Source organism: Ochotona curzoniae, unplaced genomic scaffold (genome assembly GCF_017591425.1).
Source record: "Ochotona curzoniae isolate NIBS_2020 unplaced genomic scaffold, NIBS_Ocur_1.0 scaffold_1852, whole genome shotgun sequence".
Lineage (NCBI taxonomy): Eukaryota > Metazoa > Chordata > Mammalia > Lagomorpha > Ochotonidae > Ochotona > Ochotona curzoniae.
The window spans coordinates 22,409,561-22,427,787 of record NW_024467087.1 but is presented as its reverse complement, the minus strand read 5'-3'; the positions used below and the strand labels follow the sequence as shown (position 1 = coordinate 22,427,787).

General features: G+C 43.5%; 2 protein-coding genes across 3 annotated transcripts in view; one reads left to right on the top strand and one right to left on the bottom strand.

The window, feature by feature from the left end:
- Positions 1–1,446: 1,446 nt before the first annotated feature.
- On the top strand, positions 1,447–9,889 carry ZBTB33 (zinc finger and BTB domain containing 33). The gene is made up of 3 exons (XM_040999479.1): positions 1,447–1,649; positions 3,180–3,281; positions 4,741–9,889. Exon 3 carries the CDS (start codon positions 4,743–4,745, stop codon positions 6,759–6,761), a length of 2,019 nt encoding a protein of 672 aa, XP_040855413.1. The 5' UTR covers positions 1,447–1,649; positions 3,180–3,281; positions 4,741–4,742; the 3' UTR covers positions 6,762–9,889.
- Positions 9,890–10,015: 126 nt separating this feature from the next.
- The window catches only part of TMEM255A (transmembrane protein 255A), a 59,741-nt gene continuing 51,529 nt past the window's right edge, over positions 10,016–18,227 (bottom strand). For both annotated transcript variants that reach the window (XM_040999480.1, XM_040999482.1), the window contains one exon: positions 10,016–12,345. In XM_040999480.1, the coding sequence (XP_040855414.1) occupies positions 12,187–12,345 (159 nt within the window). In that variant the 3' untranslated portion in view covers positions 10,016–12,186. The remainder of the gene's footprint in view (positions 12,346–18,227) is intronic.

Genomic DNA, 18,227 nt, shown 5'->3' with positions numbered 1-18,227 from the left:
AATCTTAAAAAAAAAAAAACTGAGATGGAAAGAAAAGGGCAAAATATTCAAAGTGTTTCTCCACAGAAGTGATTATGCTTTTATTTCAGTGCCATCAGATTTAGCCAAAACAGCCTTCATTTTGGAATTTCAGGTGGTTTAGCATAAACATGTCCCATAGGATGCTGCAGTTTTGAATGACTATGTTGTTTCTAAAACAAAACAAAAAAAAAATTTAAAGCAGTTACACACACACACACACACACACACACACAGATCTTCCATCTGCTCTCTCACTCTTAAATGGCTATAACAGCTAGAACTGAGTCAGGCTACAGCTAGGAGCCAGGAATTCTATCCAGATGTCCCACTTGGGTAGCAGAGGCTCAAATAGAAAAAAAAAAAAAAGCTTTAATAATTGCAGGTGAAAGTTACTATTTGCTTCCTTGGTTGGTTATGATCAATAAAGAACCTAAAGGGAAATACAGCCAGCCTGTTGCCTCATCCAGTGTGCTACTCGCCGACCTCACTGGCAAGTGTATTGCCAGAAGGTGTTGTTGTTGGTTTTTTTTTTTTAATTTGTTAATCCATTTCCAATCCTCTTGAACTTGGCAAGTCAAGGGAAGAAGGCCCAAGTGATTGGGTTCCTGCCACCACCTTGGAGATCCAGACGGCATTCCTGGTAAACTCCTAACTTGTGTTCTGGTCCACCCCCCCCCCCGTGTGAATCAGTAGATAGATCTGTAGCTCTGCTTTTTCAAATAAATAAGTGCATCTTTAAAAAATATATTTGAAAAGTAGATTTACGGAGAGAAAGATCTTCCTTCCATTGTGTCATCCTACAAATCGCTACAAGAGCTGGAGCTGAGCAAATCCAAAGCCAGGAGCCAGGAACTTCTTCCGGGTCTCCCACGTGGGTGCAGGGTCCCAAGGCTTTGGGCCGTCCTTGGCTGCTTTCCCAGGCCACAAGCAGGGAGCTGGATGGGAAGTGGAGCTGCCGGGATTAGAACTGGTGCTCACACGGGATCCTGGCGCTTGCAGGTGGAGGATTATCTTGTTGAGCCAATGTGATAGGACTGTGCACTTTTCAAAATACTAAAATTTAGATGGTTTGTCATCTAAGAAACTGATAGACCATATCCAAAGTTGCAAAAGGTATGTTGCAGTCTCTAAAAGCTGCTATTCCCTAGAGGTACACATTGAATTTGGAAGAATACGACTAGCTTCGTTTTTTCACCCCAAGAGCCCGAATTGCATTCACTGATCTCTCCTTTTGCTTTTTTTTCCCACCCTTTCGCCCTCCGGAAATAGCCGAACACTTACAGAGCTTCCCAGTCTTTCTCCGCCCCCTTGCGGAAAAAGCCGAGGCAGAGTAGGGTGCCTAGGGTTCCGGCCTTTCCGGACAGCGGCGGACTGCACTCGGAAGGGGAGGGGCGACTGGAATTTAAGGCCTTCCCCTCCCGCCCCGTTCCCTCTGTCGGCGGCGTGGGGCAGCCGTGGCAGCGGTGTCGGTAGGAGGTGGCAGGAGGCGGCAGCTGCGCGGACACCGGCCAAGACAGGAGAGACGCTTGGAGTAGCACCGCCGGGGAGACTGGCTTCTTTGTATCCGGGGCCTCCAAGCCTTGCGCGGCCCGAGGAGGAGAAGCGGCGACGCCGGCGTCTGGAAGCAGGTAAGGACGCGGCCTCGGTCTGGGCAGGGGGCGAGGGAGCGCTGCTGCCTTCTCCGACCCTGGGCCGTGCCTGCGTTTGCGATTGCCTCACTTGAACCAGGAAGCGACGGAGTCCGGAGGCTCAGCTCCTCCGGCTCTTTGTTTTGTGTGGGCTGCAGAGTGAAGAAGGGGGACGAGCCGGGAGCGCCGTGGCGCCCTCCGGTTCGTCGACAGTGACCGAGGGGCTGTTTATGTCCCCGGGTAGGCCGTGGGAAGGATGTGGGGTGCGCGCCACCGAGACCCCGTAGTTTTCCCTCGTCCCTTGGCTTTCGTTTTAGGACGCCTTTTCCTCTGCCTAGCGCCTACTTTGATTCAGAGCTTTTCGGTCGGGCCCATTCTCCCATTTCAACCCCTTCCCGGGGCGTAACAATGCCGCCCGCTTTGCTTCATCCTGCTTTTCCTTGGCACCCCTTGTTCCTCCCGCCGTTTGCATCTGCCGTTTGCATTTGCGAGACGCTTGCGTTAAAAACCTGCGTTGCAACCGGTAAGGTACAAACCGAGAGGAGGGGAGCAGAGCGAGGGAGATGGAGGGGGGAGCGTTTAGCTGCCACAGGGAACCGCGTGCCGTTTTGCTTCATTGGTGCTGGCTTTGATCTCTTTTTCACCTTCACCAGCCCCTCCGAAGCAAACCCCGGTCAAGGATTTGTGTGAGGAAGCGCCTTCTGCACAGCCAGATCGCGAATTTTCTGGAGGGTTGGCTTGTTTGGACAGAACTGTGCTGTCCCTGGGCCCACCCTGACGAGGAGGAGGAGGAGGGGAACACGTAAACAAAACGAAACCGAGTCTACATGTCACCTGGACGCACGCGTTTGACGCAGTCCCACATTGGAAAAGCCCATTTGCAAAGGGCAAAAAATTGTGAAACTGCATTCAGAAAACCAGTTTTTCCACTTAAAAGTGACTTCTATCGAAACCCCTAATTCCAGGAGGCCTGGTTGTTGGCATGCTGTCCAAAGGTCACCTAACTGATGATGGGTTTTTGGTAACCTGGAATTCCTTGGTTACCAAACGTGCTTGAATTTTAGACGTTTTGCTTGCGTTTTGTTCTGGAGCTCTCATTTTGAGAAATGTAAAAGCATTTTTATTTCGGTGTGCATACAGCTTAAGCACTAGGACAGTTATACATGGTTGATAACAGGCGAAGCGCATTTACAAGAAGTATTTATTTGCTAATTGTTAGTACAGAATAAATGTATATGTGTTTTTAGTATGTATGAGTGCTGGATTTTTAAATTGTTGTTGGGAATCTCTTGTGTGAAGTGCAAAAGAAAATGTATTTTGTCTGACACCTGCCTTGACTTTCTAGAGTGATGTGGAATCTGAGAGTCCGTATTCTTATGAACTCAGTTGATGCGACTAAGGTTTTCATAACCAGTGCCCGGAATTCTTTACCAATGTAATGAAATGTTTCATGGCTTCATACAAATAACCTTAAGCAATGGTAAAGTTCCCTTCCTTTTTTTAAAGATTTATTTTATTTTTATTGGAAAGGCGGAGAGAGAGAGGAAGATCTTCCGTCTGCTGCAGGGTCTGCAGGGGCCGGAGCTAAGCCGACTCGAAGCCAGGAGCCTAGAGCTTCTTCTGGGTCTCCAGGTGAGTGCAGGGTCCCAAGGGTTTGGACTGTCTTTGACTGCTTTTCCAGGCCACAAGCAGGGAGCTGGATGGGAAGTGAGCAGCCAGGATTAGAACTGGTGACTGTATGGAATCCCGGTGCGTTCCAAGGCAAGGACTTTAGCCGCTTGGCTACCGTGTTGGGCCCCTTTCTTTCCTAAGAGCATCTGTTGACTTCCCTTGGTAGTCTGTTTACCATTCTACCTCTAGAAATCATAAAGGTAGAGGTGAAAGGAAGGGGATGAGAGATGAAGAGAGAGGAAAGATAGAGAACAGTTTTTAGGATCAGGCACTCTTAAGTAATAGCAGAAATATGCAAGATTGAGAGACAAGAACCAATATTTTTAAATGGCTGTGGCTGTGGGAAGTAGCTTTAGGATGTGTTTTTTTTTTAAAGATTTATTTTATTTTTATTGGAAAGTCCGATAGAGAGGGGGAGAGACAGAGAGCAAGATCTTCCATTGGCCGGTTCGCTCCCCAAGTGGCTGTAACCACTGGCGCTGCGCCAATCCGAAGCCAGGAGTCTGGAGTCTCTTCCAGGTCTCCCATGTGGGTGCAGGGTCCCAAGGCTTTGGGCCGTCCTTGGCTGCTTTCCCAGGCCACAAGCAGGGAGCTGGATGGGAAGCGGGGCCGCTGGGATTAGAGCTGGGCCCAGGATGTGATCTTAAAGATAGGAGTAAACATGTAGAATGTTTTTAGACTCAGTTTTGAACATGAAGCTTTAGTTACAGAAGAACTTCTGTGCATTCAAAGTGGAAACTTTCCTTAAAATACTCTTAAGATAAGCTTTAGACCTTTTCTTGGAAAAGAAATAGGGACTAAGAAAATTCTAATCTTGAAACAGTACTTAGAGGAAATGTATGCATCTGTGATTCAAAGGAAGGAGACAGTGGAGATTATTGTTGGTATCTGTGAACTGTTTTAAAATGAGCTTGAGGAGGTGGGTCTTTCTGCTGAAGATGTCCCGTACGATGCCTGCACCTTAAATGCAGGGCCTGGGTCTGATTCCAGCTCTACTCCCGCTTCCTGCTAATGGGCATCCTGGGAGGCAGCAGGTGATGGCTTAGATCCTGCTTCTCTGCTGGTGATGTGGGAGACATGCATGAACGTTCATGGTTCCTGACTTTGGCCCAGCCTCAGTTGTAAGCATTTAGGAAATGAACCAGCATCCAGGAACTCCTCTTCCTGCCTTTAGCCTTGTGTGTGTGTGTGTGTGTGTGTGTGTGTGTGTGTGTGTGTGTGTGTCTCTTTCAAAAATAAATTTTGTTTAACTCAGCAGCAAAATGCAAGATTTGATACAAGGTCCAAGTGTGTGTATGAGAAAAGCCAAAACATTATGCCAAATTTCCTTTATAATTTGTATAAAGTAATGATTTTATAGTTGAAATTCTGAATGATTTTTTTCCTGCCAAATCCTCTACCATTCTCTCTTGTCTTATAGGCATGGAGAGTAGAAAACTCATTTCTGCTACAGACATCCAGTACTCCGGCAGTCTGCTCAACACCTTGAATGAGCAACGTGGCCATGGCCTCTTCTGTGATGTTACTGTCATTGTGGAAGACCGGAAATTCCATGCGCACAGGAATATTCTTTCAGCTTCCAGTACATACTTCCATCAGCTCTTCTCCGTTGCTGGGCAAGTTGTGGAACTGAGCTTTATCAGAGCAGAGATCTTTGCAGAAATTCTGAATTATATCTACAGTTCTAAAATTGTTCGTGTTAGAGCAGATTTGCTTGATGAGCTAATTAAATCAGGCCAGTTATTAGGGGTGAAATTTATAGCGGAGCTTGGTGTCCCATTGTCACAGGTGAAAAGTATCTCAGGTACAGGTCAAGATGGTAATGCTGAGACCATGCCACCTGGTTCTAATGATAAGAATCTTCTAGAACAAAAATCAAAGGAGGAAGCCCACGAGAATGGGGCTACTGTCATGCCTATAATAACTGAGTCTTTTTCATTATCTGCTGAAGATTATGAAATGAAAAAGATCATTGTTACTGATTCAGATGATGATGATGATGATGTCATTTTCTGCTCTGAGGTTTTGCCTGCAAAAGAGACCTTGTCGGATAACAATGCCGGGACACAGGTCCAGCCTACCCCAGGCCCTGTTGCTGTTTCAAATGCTGTACCTTGTGCTAGCAATAATGCTCCGCCTTTAACAAGTGTGACACCTACTCAGAAATTTCCTGCTCCTGTGAATCCAGTATCTGTGAGCCAAACACAGGGAAGTGAAAAATTGCTGGTGTCTTCAGCTCCAACACATCTGACTCCCAATATTATTGTGTTAAATCAGACACCGCTTGCTGCACAACCAAGTGTCAGTTCTTCACTTCCAAATCATATGCCCTCTTCAGTCAATTTGCTTGTGCCAAACCAGCAAGCACCGAACAGTGCTGCTGTAGCAGGAAACAAAGCCAGTGAAGAGGAGGAGGAAGAAATAATAGATGATGATGATGACACTATTAGCTCCAGTCCAGACTCAGCAGTCAGCAACACTTCTTTGGTCCCACAGGCTGCTCCCTCCCAAAATAACACTTTTGATGGATCCTTGGTACAGAAGATGCAGGTTCCTACACTTCTGCAAGAACCACTTTCTAATTCTCTAAATATTTCAGATATAATCACTAAATTCACTAATGACCGAGGCTTAGGATCCAAACATCTCGTGGAGGGGCAGAAAATCATTACTTTAGACACAGCCACTGAGATTGAAGGCTTGTCAAATGGTTGCAAGATTTATGCAAATATTGGTGAAGATACTTATGATATAGTGATCCCTGTCAAAGATGACCCTGACGAAGGGGAGGCCAGGCTTTCGGGTGAGGCACCAAAAACACCCGGCAGTGAGACGGCAAGCAAACGTATGAAAGTGAAGCATGATGATCACTATGAGTTGATAGTAGATGGAAGGGTCTATTATATCTGCATTGTGTGTAAAAGGTCATATGTGTGTCTGACAAGCCTGCGAAGACATTTCAACATTCACTCCTGGGAGAAGAAGTACCCGTGCCGTTACTGTGAGAAGGTATTTCCTCTTGCAGAATATCGCACAAAGCATGAGATTCATCACACTGGAGAGCGAAGGTATCAGTGTTTGGCCTGTGGCAAATCTTTCATTAACTATCAGTTCATGTCTTCACACATAAAGTCAGTGCATAGCCAAGATCCTTCTGGGGACTCGAAGCTTTATCGGTTGCACCCATGCAAGTCTTTACAGATCAGACAATATGCCTATCTTTCTGATAGGTCAAATACTGTGCCTGTGATGAAGGATGATAGTATTGAGTATAAGGTTGATGCTGGAAAAGACCCTCCTGTGCAGCCTGCAGCTCCTGCTCAGAACAAGCCAATGACCTGGGAAGATATTTTCATTCAACAGGACAATGACGCTATCTTTAAGCAGAATGTAACAGATGGCAGTACTGAGTTTGAATTTATAATCCCAGAATCTTACTGAACTTGTTTGAAATATCAGAAAGTGTTTGGTTTGATTTAAGGGACAGAAATTTTGGAAGACCTGTGAAGCAACTTATGGTTAAAACAAATTGCTTTTTGATCTACCATGTCATCTGAAGGTAGTCTAGTTTGATTATTTGTTAACAGTTTTTAGAAGCAAAGTTTTGTGAAAGTTTGAGTAAAATCGAGAAGTCCCCTTCCTCCAGTATCTGTTTATATAGTTAGCTTCCGGCTAATTTAAAGAGTCAAAAATTTTAAAAGTGTGGCAAGATACTTTTCTGAGTAGAATTTGAAGTGGTCTGAAATGTTCTTTGATGATAACTGGAGTCATTAGCAGATCTAGGGCATCTTACGCCTTTTCCCTTCCATGTTAGCACTTTACTGATAAATCCCTTAATTTTTTTTCAACGTTGAAACTATGATTAGGTGTTGTGTCATGTATCTGGCATAACAAGCAAAGAACTTTAAAAATTTCCTGGAGAATTTCAGGATAAATCTCAGTTTGGTGGCTTATTCTGCTAATCCAACGGGTAGCAACTTCATGCCACCTTTCTCCCAGGAAAGTCTGTCATCTGAAGGATAAATTAATTTTAGCAAATCAGATTAGTCTGTTTGTTGCCGATTGGTGACACTTTGGTGGCTAGATGCTGTATGCCTTTTCAGTGTGGTCTCTGTGCAAAACAGATGAAAAGAGACATTTCTGAAATGTGGACAGGAGGAAATGAAAAGTTCTCTTGTACTTATTTTTAATTATCCTCATGACATTTTTAAAATTTTGGATTTGGAAGCCACCAAATAAACCTTTAATTATGTATAAATGTTGTAAATGGCAGAGTCTATATAGGAGATGCTTGCATATTTTGGGCAGGAGGTTACTTTCGTGTATTTTTAAATGTTTATATTACTTAGAATATCTAATAGGAAGTTATTTGAAATAGTTGAAGAAGTAATCTAGTATTTTTCTTTCAGCAATATCTTTGAGGTTTTTGCCCCTTCTAAAGTTCCATTCCATCTGCAAATTAATACAATATTATAGCAATCAGAAACTACATATGGAATGTTACATAGGCTTATTAATTCTCATTTATCTTGACAATAAATACCACCTTTCTTCCTTGTAAAGTGACCCATAATTTAAACACTTAGAAAATAAAGTTAAAACTTACTGAAGATCTAGTATTAAAAGGAAGCAGGTTGGAATAAATGCATAGCGTAGAATTTATAACAGAGTTAACTTGTTGAATTTTTGTAAATGATTGCTTTGCAAGGGAAAAATTAATAGAAAAAAAAATGTTGCGTATAGTCATTAGTCATTTGTAACTTTAAATATTTCTTATTTCAACATAGATGATTTCTTCTTACCATGTGTTTTAAAAAATAGTATTCTTGACTTTGAAATTAAAAGCTTTAATCATTGTTCATGTATGCATCATTCTGATTTATGTAAGCTAGATTTCAAGGTAATAGTTTCAAGAGTTTTCTTACTTTGTTAGCTGGGGGTGTCAGGCACTGGTATTTGTAATAATACAAGAAAAAAAATTAAGTAATCTGCTTACCAAGGGTTAGAGTAATGTCCATTTGTTTTGTTTTCTGTTCTTTAGATCTTAAAATTGTTTTAGAAAGCCATCCCTTGGAAAACTCGAGAAATTACCTTATAATTTAAAGAATCTGTCGTCTTTAGAATTACAATATTTGTTTTCCTTTCTGTGTAGCAATTGGTAACATTACACTTTGGTAATAGGGTACACTCTGAAATGTTCTTAGTGGGAATCTGTTTGAGTTTTATTAATGTTCTTTCACCAGTTAAATGTAATCACTTCTGCCAGTGTGAATGATTATGATGCCAGCAGTTTCCAGACCTTTCAGATTCCACTGCTAGGTAAATTAAATTTGTCATAATAAAACGTGTTGATTTCTATAAGACTATTATGACAAAATAGGAATTCTATAATGGAAAACTATTCTAAATAATTAAGAGTTGATTTGCTGTTGCTGTGCTCTGTGTAAATTTTGACTATGGAAATTCAATTCTGCCCTCTAATGGTATCTTAGGGAGTTTCTTTTGGGAGGAGGAAAACTGGAAAATTAAACTAATTTTTGCCAGAAGACTCTTAACTTGCATGTTATCTCAGGGTCTTCAATTTTTATAGATCTTTAGCCAATGCTTGGAATTCATGTGGAATATTCCTTTGGGATGAACTTCAGTACTTACTGTAACATAATAGAGCAAGATGCTGTTCAATATTTGCTATGGGATTTTTCTATTTTATACTCTACTTTCTGGCTATTTACATTTCCTTTTATTCTTTTAAATTTGCTCCAGTGCAGAATTTCCAGTAAATATTCGAATAGCAGGTATTTAAATAGTAATTTGTTAACTAACAACGTTAAATGCTCTAATGAAGCAACGAATTTTAAATACTGTTCCAAACTTACAAGACAAAAATGTATGCTTTATTCATTCATTCATTTACTTAAAGCCAGTTACAGATAAGGAAAGACCAAGAAAGCTTACATCTGCTGGCTCACTTCCACTCCCCAGATGGCCACAACTACTAGGGCTGAGCCTGGAAGAAGCCCCGAGGAATTTCTTCCTCGTGTCCCACATGGGTGTAAGGACCCCAATGCTTGGGCTATCTTCCACTGCTTCCCCAAGCCATTAGCAGGGAGCTGGATTGGAAGTGGAGCAGCCAGGGCACAAACTTATCCATATGGGATGCCAGAGTCAGAGGTGGTGGCTTTACCTGGTAAGCCACAATTCTGCCCCCACGTTTCCCCCTTTTTTTCCCCTTATTTTTCTTTTTGTAAAGCTAAAATACAATCAATTAGAATTTTGCTGGTAACATTTCAAACATAGAGCCATTATGAGAAAATTCCATATTGTTCCCTGTTGTACCCCAAAAGATAAAATGGTAAGCACTGAGCAAGGTATTGCCAAAGCATGCATATTCTGAAGATTTAAATGCTAATTGAACATCATTGGCTGGCTTTTCTCTGTCATTTCCCCCAATACTGTAATGTTCATACTTGTACAATCTGTCTGGAGTTTATTCTACTTTGTGAATCATTACCTGATATTAGTTCATAGAGTTTCTTCATGGCAAAAATAAAAAAATGTTTTCATTCTAATTTGTGAATGCATTTTTATTTCAGAAATTACAGGATTTTTATAACCATAATACTCAAGTGAGTCAGCTGCTGTCTGTTATTTTAGAGAGCTTACACTTTGGTGGATACGATGAGGATACATGTAAATGGATAAGGAGGAGAGGTTTATTAATTTGAAACATCACAAAAGCAGCCTGGGTTTCCAACATGGCAGTGATACAGATTTTTAAGCAACATCCAGTTCATACAGGTTCTGGATTATTAGTTGAATACTTCATGCCCAGTTCAATACTTTAAAGCAGAATTAGGAATTAAGCAGGAAATATTACAAAATGCAATCAAGATACATATTGGAGATACAAATTCCTTTGTTACAGCAAATGTTTTGCAAAAGAGTAAAGCCGCAAATATTAATTTTTCTAAGGTAATGTGCACTTCCAATCTAATAAAAAAAAGCTGCTCAAATTAAGATTACAAAATCTATACTGTTTCAAGTTATTTTGTAAAGTAAGAAAAATACATACAAATGAGTTATAGAATCTTAACACTTTAAGAAATGTGATCAATGTAGGCTATAGTATGTAATGGTGCCTCTTAAAAAACTAAATGTACACACTTACTAAAGCAAAAGGTAAAGTATAAACAAAGCAAAAGACTTCATTGAGTGTTCTAACAAGTTCATATTTTATAGTAAGTCAATTAGTTATTACACACTTTTTGAAATCCAATAGAATTTGAATATATATGCTCAGCACTGTAAAAAATAATTTTATATAATGCAAAACAATTATAGTTTTTCAGATTTTCAGTCTAGATAAGACAACATGATTCTGAAAATTAAACCAAATATATTTTTTGCAAACATTGAACAGTGAGTGCACATAGTGTGTGTGCACTGGTGACTCTTGACGGGCAGGTGTCTACAAGGTCAGTGGGAGCACCAGCATTTGTCTGCTACCTCTGATCCATTAAGTTGGGAGGTAGCAAATTGGCTGGAAATTTTTCCAGTATTTGTTCTGTGTTTGCAAAACTGTCTAATTAGGTACCCTCCTGAACCCCCTATAATTTTGCATTATACTAGTGCAGGATGATCAGTCTCCCTTTAAAATGTATTCTCAGGTTAACGTAAGATCACAAAGTATCCTTAAGTGGAGGAATGGGTGCTGCAGTGTTTTAAATTTATCAAGTTGGTGGTTTAAAGCTGTGTATAATTAAAAATTGAAAATTGGCCAGTGTGCCTAAAGGATTTTAAAATCTATGGTAACACTTAAGAATTTGTCACGTTGGGTACATTTGAGATTTTACAGACTTGAAGCGGTATTTTAACACTTCCATAGTGTTGAACTGAACACTATGATTGGCCTCAACAGAAAAAAAAAAAGGACCAATAAAAGCAATGGCATTAAAACAGATGATTTTTTTGAGGTGAGGTGCAAGATACGTGCAGTTTGCTGGGGTTGAAGCACAATATCTGAAGATTAAATAGTCACAAGGGTTAATAACAATTCATATCACGATCCAAGAACCTAATCTAACATTTTAAAACTGAATTTCAACTGCAATGTATCTCCTGAAGGAAATTTTCTAATAATGCAATGTGTTAGTCTAACCAATGTCTCCAACGTTGTCAGATTTGACAGATATGCTTAAAACATCTCACATGTTGCTATGCTTCTGGAGCAATTAGTTCTGTTCTCTTCTACTCAAGGGAATATTGCACTTTTCCCTTCAGCAGGTACCAGTAACAAAAACAGCTGACTGATCACAGGGTCAAGTTTACAATACGGAGAAGAAAGGGGTAAGATGTAGGCAGCTTTTTTTTTTCCATATTCAGACATAAGCACATACAATTCTTTGCAAAAACTCTACTGGAACTACTGTGTAGCCCCTCAGCTGGGAAACTCCTTGGGGACTGACTTCAGTAGTAGGGAAAGAGCGTTTTTAAGCCAGGTGCTTCCACCAGGGTGCTAGGGTGGCACTCTGTCAAGGGCCTGAGGGCAATACTCCTTTACATAAACAAATGGCGACCCCACTTTTGCCCAGCACAGAGGTGGAGCACAGGGTAAGGCAGGTTCAGACTTGACAAGCTTCGTGCCGGGCTGGCCTCCCCAGCCTTGCTCAGAGTGAGCTGCCCTTCTTGAAGTGATTGAGGCTGCAGTGCTAAGAAAGAAGCTTCATCCTTATCTTTCCCTAGCCTGGCAGACCATTTATAAAGCTTTACGCAGAAGAGTCACACTTTAAATTCTGTACCCTACATCCATCCATTAAAGCAAAAATACAAAGCCACGAGAATCTCCAAAGTCAGCCAGTATTCTTCTCTAGGGGCTGTAAGGTGGTGGTTTTTCAAAAGGAGGATAGTAGGGTGGAGAGTAACGGGGTGGCGCACTTGAGGACCACATGTAGCTGGGTGATGGAGAGGCAGACTGGGGCTCATCAGAAAGTCCAGAAGGAGGAGAGGATGGAAAGACGCTGGAATGCTGTATTAAAAAAAAAAAAAGTCAGTTTAGGCAGCAAGTTTACAATTCCTTGGGCGAAGATGTCTGAGTCTCACGTTACAGTACTGGGTTCAGATCCTGACTCCAGTTTCCTGCTAATGAAGATCAAGTTAGGCAACAATGATGGCTCAATTAATTGGGACCCTGCCACCCAGCTTGAGCCAGACTGTGGTCAGTATATTTAGAGCAGTGAACCAGGAGATAGGAAGATGGAAAGTGTGTTTTCTCTCCTCCACCAATTCCCAAATAAATTCAATTAAAAAGAACATGGATCAAGTCTGTTTCTGACTGAAACAGCTCCTTCAGTTTACAAAATTAATAAGGCTCTTGAAATAGGTATCCTCATGTTCTCTCAGACTGCAAGCCTCATGTGGAAATCTTCGATTCCTCTGACCTAGGGGCTAATGTTACATAGTGGGTTACTTAAATGCTACCATCCCATTAAGGGTGCCAGTTCGAGTCCCAATTGTTCCACTTCTGATCCAGCTCCCTACTAATGCGCCTGAGAAAGCAATAGAAGATAGCCCAAGTGCTCCTTGGCCTCAGCCTGGCTCTGCCCCAGCCATTGTGGAAATTTGTAGAGTAAGCCAATGGATGGAAAATATCTGTGTTTCTGTAACTCTTCCTTTTAAAGAAATAATAAATCTTTTAAAAGAACCAAATTCTTTGTGGTCTCTTGAATCCACTGCTCCATTTTCTATGTTAATAACTCAGGCCTTTAATACCTCTCCCTTCAGTGCTGGCAGCAGTATCCCAACTAGTCTTCCAAAAAGTAGTTTAGGTTTTTACATTCAATGAGGCTAAGTCATTGATCACTGGGAAAGTCTTTGCTATTAAGATGTATCTCAGGGAACTAGTTCAGGGGTCAGAAACTGAACTTAGAAAAGTGTTCAGAGCTTGTTAGATCTGAGGACTTCCATTTTCTACTCCACTTTAACTGCCAAGCCATCGCCACCAAATAAAGCGTACACTGGTGAGAAAAGAGCAATGGAATTGAGACAAGAATGAACAACTGCTCAAGACCTGGGGCTATGAATGGGCCTGGTAGGGGAACTGCAGACTCCCATGCTGGGCTGCAACTCCCACCAGTGAATGTGAGAACTAGGGCTGTAGGCTGACCAGGCTGGGCAAGGCTACAGCATCCATTAGCACGCATATGAGCTAGGCCTGGGGGCGGGCCAAGATTGGGCTAGTCTCCAGTACCTGCTGGTGCTTGCAAAAGCCAGAAGGGGTGTGGGACAGGCCAGGTTAGGCAGTTTCACTTGCTGGGTCACATGAGAGCCAGAGTTATGGATGGATGAGGTTAGACTAGGCTATAGAACCCATTAGTGAGAACCAGAATGGGTACAGGCCAGATGGGCTATGTCACAGTACCCACCAGTGAGTGTCAGGACTGGGAGCCAGCCATGTCAGTCTAGACAGCAGCACCTGATGGCACATGTGGGATCCAGGGGTGGGAGCAGGCCTGGTGGGGGGATTTCCCTGCTAGCCACAGCTCCCATTGGTGAGTGTCAGAGCCAGGGCTGGTAGCAAGCTAGAGCAGGCTAGGCTCCAGCACCTGTTGGTATATGTGTGAGCCAGGTCTGAGGGCAGTCCAGGTAAGGTCAGTTCACAGCACACACTGGTACAAGTAGGAGCCATAACAGGGTGCAGGCCAGGCTGGGTTGGACTGCAACATCTGCCAGTTCACTTGAGTGCTAGGAGTGGACCAGGCTGGGGTAGGCTGTAGCACCCATGGGTGAGAGCTGGGACTGGGTGGGGGGCAGGCTAAGCCAGGCTGTAACAGCTGCTGGCGAATGCCAAGACTTGGGGCAGGCCACCTGCTGGTACACACAAGACCCAGATCTGGGAGCGGGCCTGGCAGGGGAACTTTGGGGACTCCCTTACTAGGCTGCTGCTTCCACTGGTGAGTGGGAGAGTTTGGACTAGGGGTGGGCTAGCCTGGGTGTGGGCCAGGCTGGACTAGGCTGCTGCACTTGCTGGTGTGTACAAGAACCAGAATGGCTGCAGGCCAGCCAAGCTACAGCACTAGCTGCAAGTGCTGGAACTTGGTGCAAGTCATGTGAAGCTGGACTTCAGTAACCCTGGCAGACACAAGATCTGAGGCTGGGAACATGCCTGGCAGAGGAACTGCGGGCACACTCCTGCTAAGCTGTACCTATCAATGGTAAGCACAAAAACCAAGGCTGAGGGCAGGCCAGGCTGGATAAGGCAGTAGCACCCCTCAGCATACATGAAGGCTGGGTTTTGGAGCAGGTCAGGCTGAGCTAAGCCATAGCATGCACAGGTGTGCATGAGAGCCAGCTGGGGTGCCTGCTGGGCCAGGCTAAGCTGCATCAGAGACTGGCATGTACAAAAACTGGGGTTGGGCCTGGTGGGGGTTATTGATGATCGCCCTGACTAGGTCACAATACCTGCTGGTATGTATGAGGACCAGATCTGTGGCAGGTTGGCTGGGCTAGGGCACAACACCTGTAAGTGTGTGAGACACAGAGCTAAGGCTGAAGTGACCAAGCTGCATCCATCAGTATGTGTGTTGTTTGGTGCAGGTGACAGACTGAACCTGACCCTGCAATGGCTGGCACACAGAGGCCAGACTGGGGTCACCCCGGCAAGATTCTTTGGGAGACTTCCCAACTGGACCACTGGACTCAGACCCTGGCCACAGGAAAACTCACAAGGTTAGACCACACATCCTGTGATGTGATCCTGGGCATCCTCACTTGCTGATATCAGTGCAGTGGACAGCATGTCCAAAAGTACACGGGGGATATGATGGCCACTAATCTAGGCCAGCAGGGGACATCAACAGCCCTAATAAAGAATGGAAAGCAGAACAGGTTGGACAATTCTGGCCATGCTTTGCAGCATGTTCCTGGGTCTGTGGATGCACTAAGGTGAACTCTGTCAAACTGGGAAAAATTTTCTCAAAAGTAGCACAATGAAACCAACATCCCAGGGCTATCGAAGCCACTCAGGTAACACCCTGAGAATACTCCTCTCCACATCAGGGTCTCTAGGGCCTTATCAAAGGACCGTCTCCAATCCCCAAGTATTAACGCAGTTTAACAGCAAGAAGTGACCCTCTCCTCTTGTTCCTCTGCAAACACATGAGGAAAAAGAATGAAACCTGCCCCAGCCACCTTCCTCCGTACCTGACCCTTCCCGCCCTATTCAGAGGCCCACATGGGCATGCATCCCTCTCAACTATGTAAATAATATTAAAAATAAAGCAAGAATGAATAGCACTATGTTAGAGTGCAGAGACAGTGAAGTCTTCATTTTCATTTGTGTTGTCTTTGGGAAGGGAGCAGTTGTGGATTTTTCAAAGTGCTCAGTGAATTGGCATGTTAGGAAGCATTTGCTCCTTTTCCTTCCTGGCTCATATATATACTTGATACTAATGATTTTCCTGCTCAGAGACAGCTGGCCTGTTTCTGTTCATTGGACTGTCTCCCAGAATTCATAACAACGTTTGGCAAGTAGTAGCTGCTCAATAAATCTTAAATGAGTGAAATAGCTTTAGCTATATATAAGAAGGACTTGAAATGCTTTTAAATAAATGGAAATATTTTCAAAGAATAGGGTCACAATAAGAGCTCTGGCCTTGCTTCAGTGGTAGACAAGGGCCGAGGTGAGGTCTGAAGCTTGAGGAAGGATGAAAGGAAGAAAATCAGTGTCAGACGCGCAGGAAGAGCAAACCTAGGTAATCCACGGGGCAGAAGAAAATTATTCTTTTCTTAGGATTAGGAGAAGCTAGTATGTTAAAAACAAAACATCAAAATTTCTAACTTCTCCAGAATCCCAGTATTATAGACAGGGGTGGCAGGGAAAGGGTCACATACTCACACCATGCTGTTAACCACAGCCACTTTTCCAAGCCTGCAGCAATCTACAGTCAACCTTCACATTTATGGAACCTAAATCTATTTGGGTGATTCTCTTTATCCCCAGTCCAGATCTCTGCTCTCCTGGAAAAAGGATGTCCAAGTTTCTGACTGTGCTTGGGACACTGGATTATCTGTCACCAACAGTGCTAGGGCCCAGAAAAGACTTGCTGAGACTGACACCATGGCACAGCAAGATGAGCCCTTGCCTGCAATGCTATTATTCCATATGAGGACTGGTCAAAGTCGTGGCTGCTCTACTTCCAACCCAGGTCCCTGGTAATATGCCTGGGAAAGCAGCAGAATATGGCTGAAGTGCTTGGGACCCTGCACCCATTGGTGAGACCAGGATGGCGTGTTGGGCTCCTGGTTTGGGTTTGGACCAGCCCTGGTCATTGTAGCCATTGTGAAGTGAGCAAACAAATGGAAGTCAATCTCTCTCTAGCCCCTTTGTAAATCTGCCTTTCAAAACATCTTTTTAAAAGAGAGAAAAACATACAGTAGCTGCCACCATTCCCCTCCCCTCCTTTACATCCATTATTTCATTTTGAGTGAAGAAATGATAGGGTCCTAGAACTTGCAAACCTTTAAAGGCAAAACAAAAACTTATTTTTTCCCTTCTCCCTCCAAATCTATTGTTAAAATATCAGTAGAGGGCAGTGCATGATGAATCATTGGCTAAATCCTCGCCTTGCTGAGATCCCACATGGGCGCTGGTTCCCATGCCAGCTGCTGCACTTCCCATCCAGCTCCCTGTTTGTGGCCTGAGAAAGCAGATGAGGATGGCCCAAAGCCTTGGGACCCTGCACCCGTGTGGGAGACCCAGAAGAGGCTCTGGGCTCCTGGGTTCAGATCGGCTCAGTGTAGCCATTGCGGCCATTTGGGGAATGAATCAGCAGATGGAAGATCTTTGTCTCTCCCTCTGTCTCTGTAAATCTGCCTTTCAAATAAAAACAATAAATAATTTTTTAAAAAAGTAAAATAAAATATCAGTAGAGCTACTTTGTCATTTAAAAACAAAGATATGGGCCCAGCGGTGTGGCCTAATGGCTAAAAGTCCTCACCTTGAACGCCTGGGATCCCATATGGGTGCCAGTTCTAATCCCAGCAGCTCCATTTCCCATCCAGCTCCCTGCTTTTGGCCTGGGAAAGTAGTCGAGGACGGCCCAAAGCCTTGGGACCCTGCACCCACATGAGAGACCCAGAAGAAGCTCCTGGCTCCTGGCTTCAGATCGGCGCAGTACCAGCCATTGCACTCACTTGGGGAGCGAATCATTGGACGGAAGATCTTCCTCCCTGTCTCTCCTCCTCTCTGTATATCTCACTTTGTAATAAAAATAAATAAATCTTTATAAAAACAAGGATATGGTCTGAGAAATATGTCCTTCAGTGATTCCATCACTGTGCGCACCAGAGTACGTACTGAAGCTAAGACAACTGTGACATCATTAGCTGACTTAATTGTCTGGAACCACTATTGTATATGTGGCCAGTCACTTAGCAAAACATAACTCTACACTGATTTTCCAATTTCCACACCTTCATCTCCCAAACTCATCCTTCCTCCTTCTCTCCCTCCCTCCACTTCTGTTGTTTATATCAACTAGGAATTTTCTCCTCCTAATCAGAGAGTAGTGTGCAATCCCACAAGGACCAAGAATCTGCCTAGGTACTCACCCCTTCAAAATCCTATGACAAGAATGGTGAGAAACAGCAGTATTAGGTGTTCGGAACCACGGATGGGTGGGGCAGGCTTCCTGCGATAGAGCTAGAGCCAGTTCTGTTCTGAGAGATATGAAAAAACACTGGCAACAGCTGCCATGGGTGACAGTTGCACACCCTGATAATAAAAGGGGGTAGTACAGTGATCCTTGGGTTTTCACTTCTCAGTTTCATGTCTGGGAGGAATTAGGGTGGCAGAAGGGGGGGAGATGAGTCTCACTTCCCTTTGCAAATGCTGCGACTCTCAAGGAGAGA

Coding starts and splice junctions, on each gene's coding strand:
- ZBTB33 (XM_040999479.1), top strand. CDS start 4,743: ATGGAGAGTAGAAAACTCATTTCTGCTACAGACATCCAGTACTCCGGC.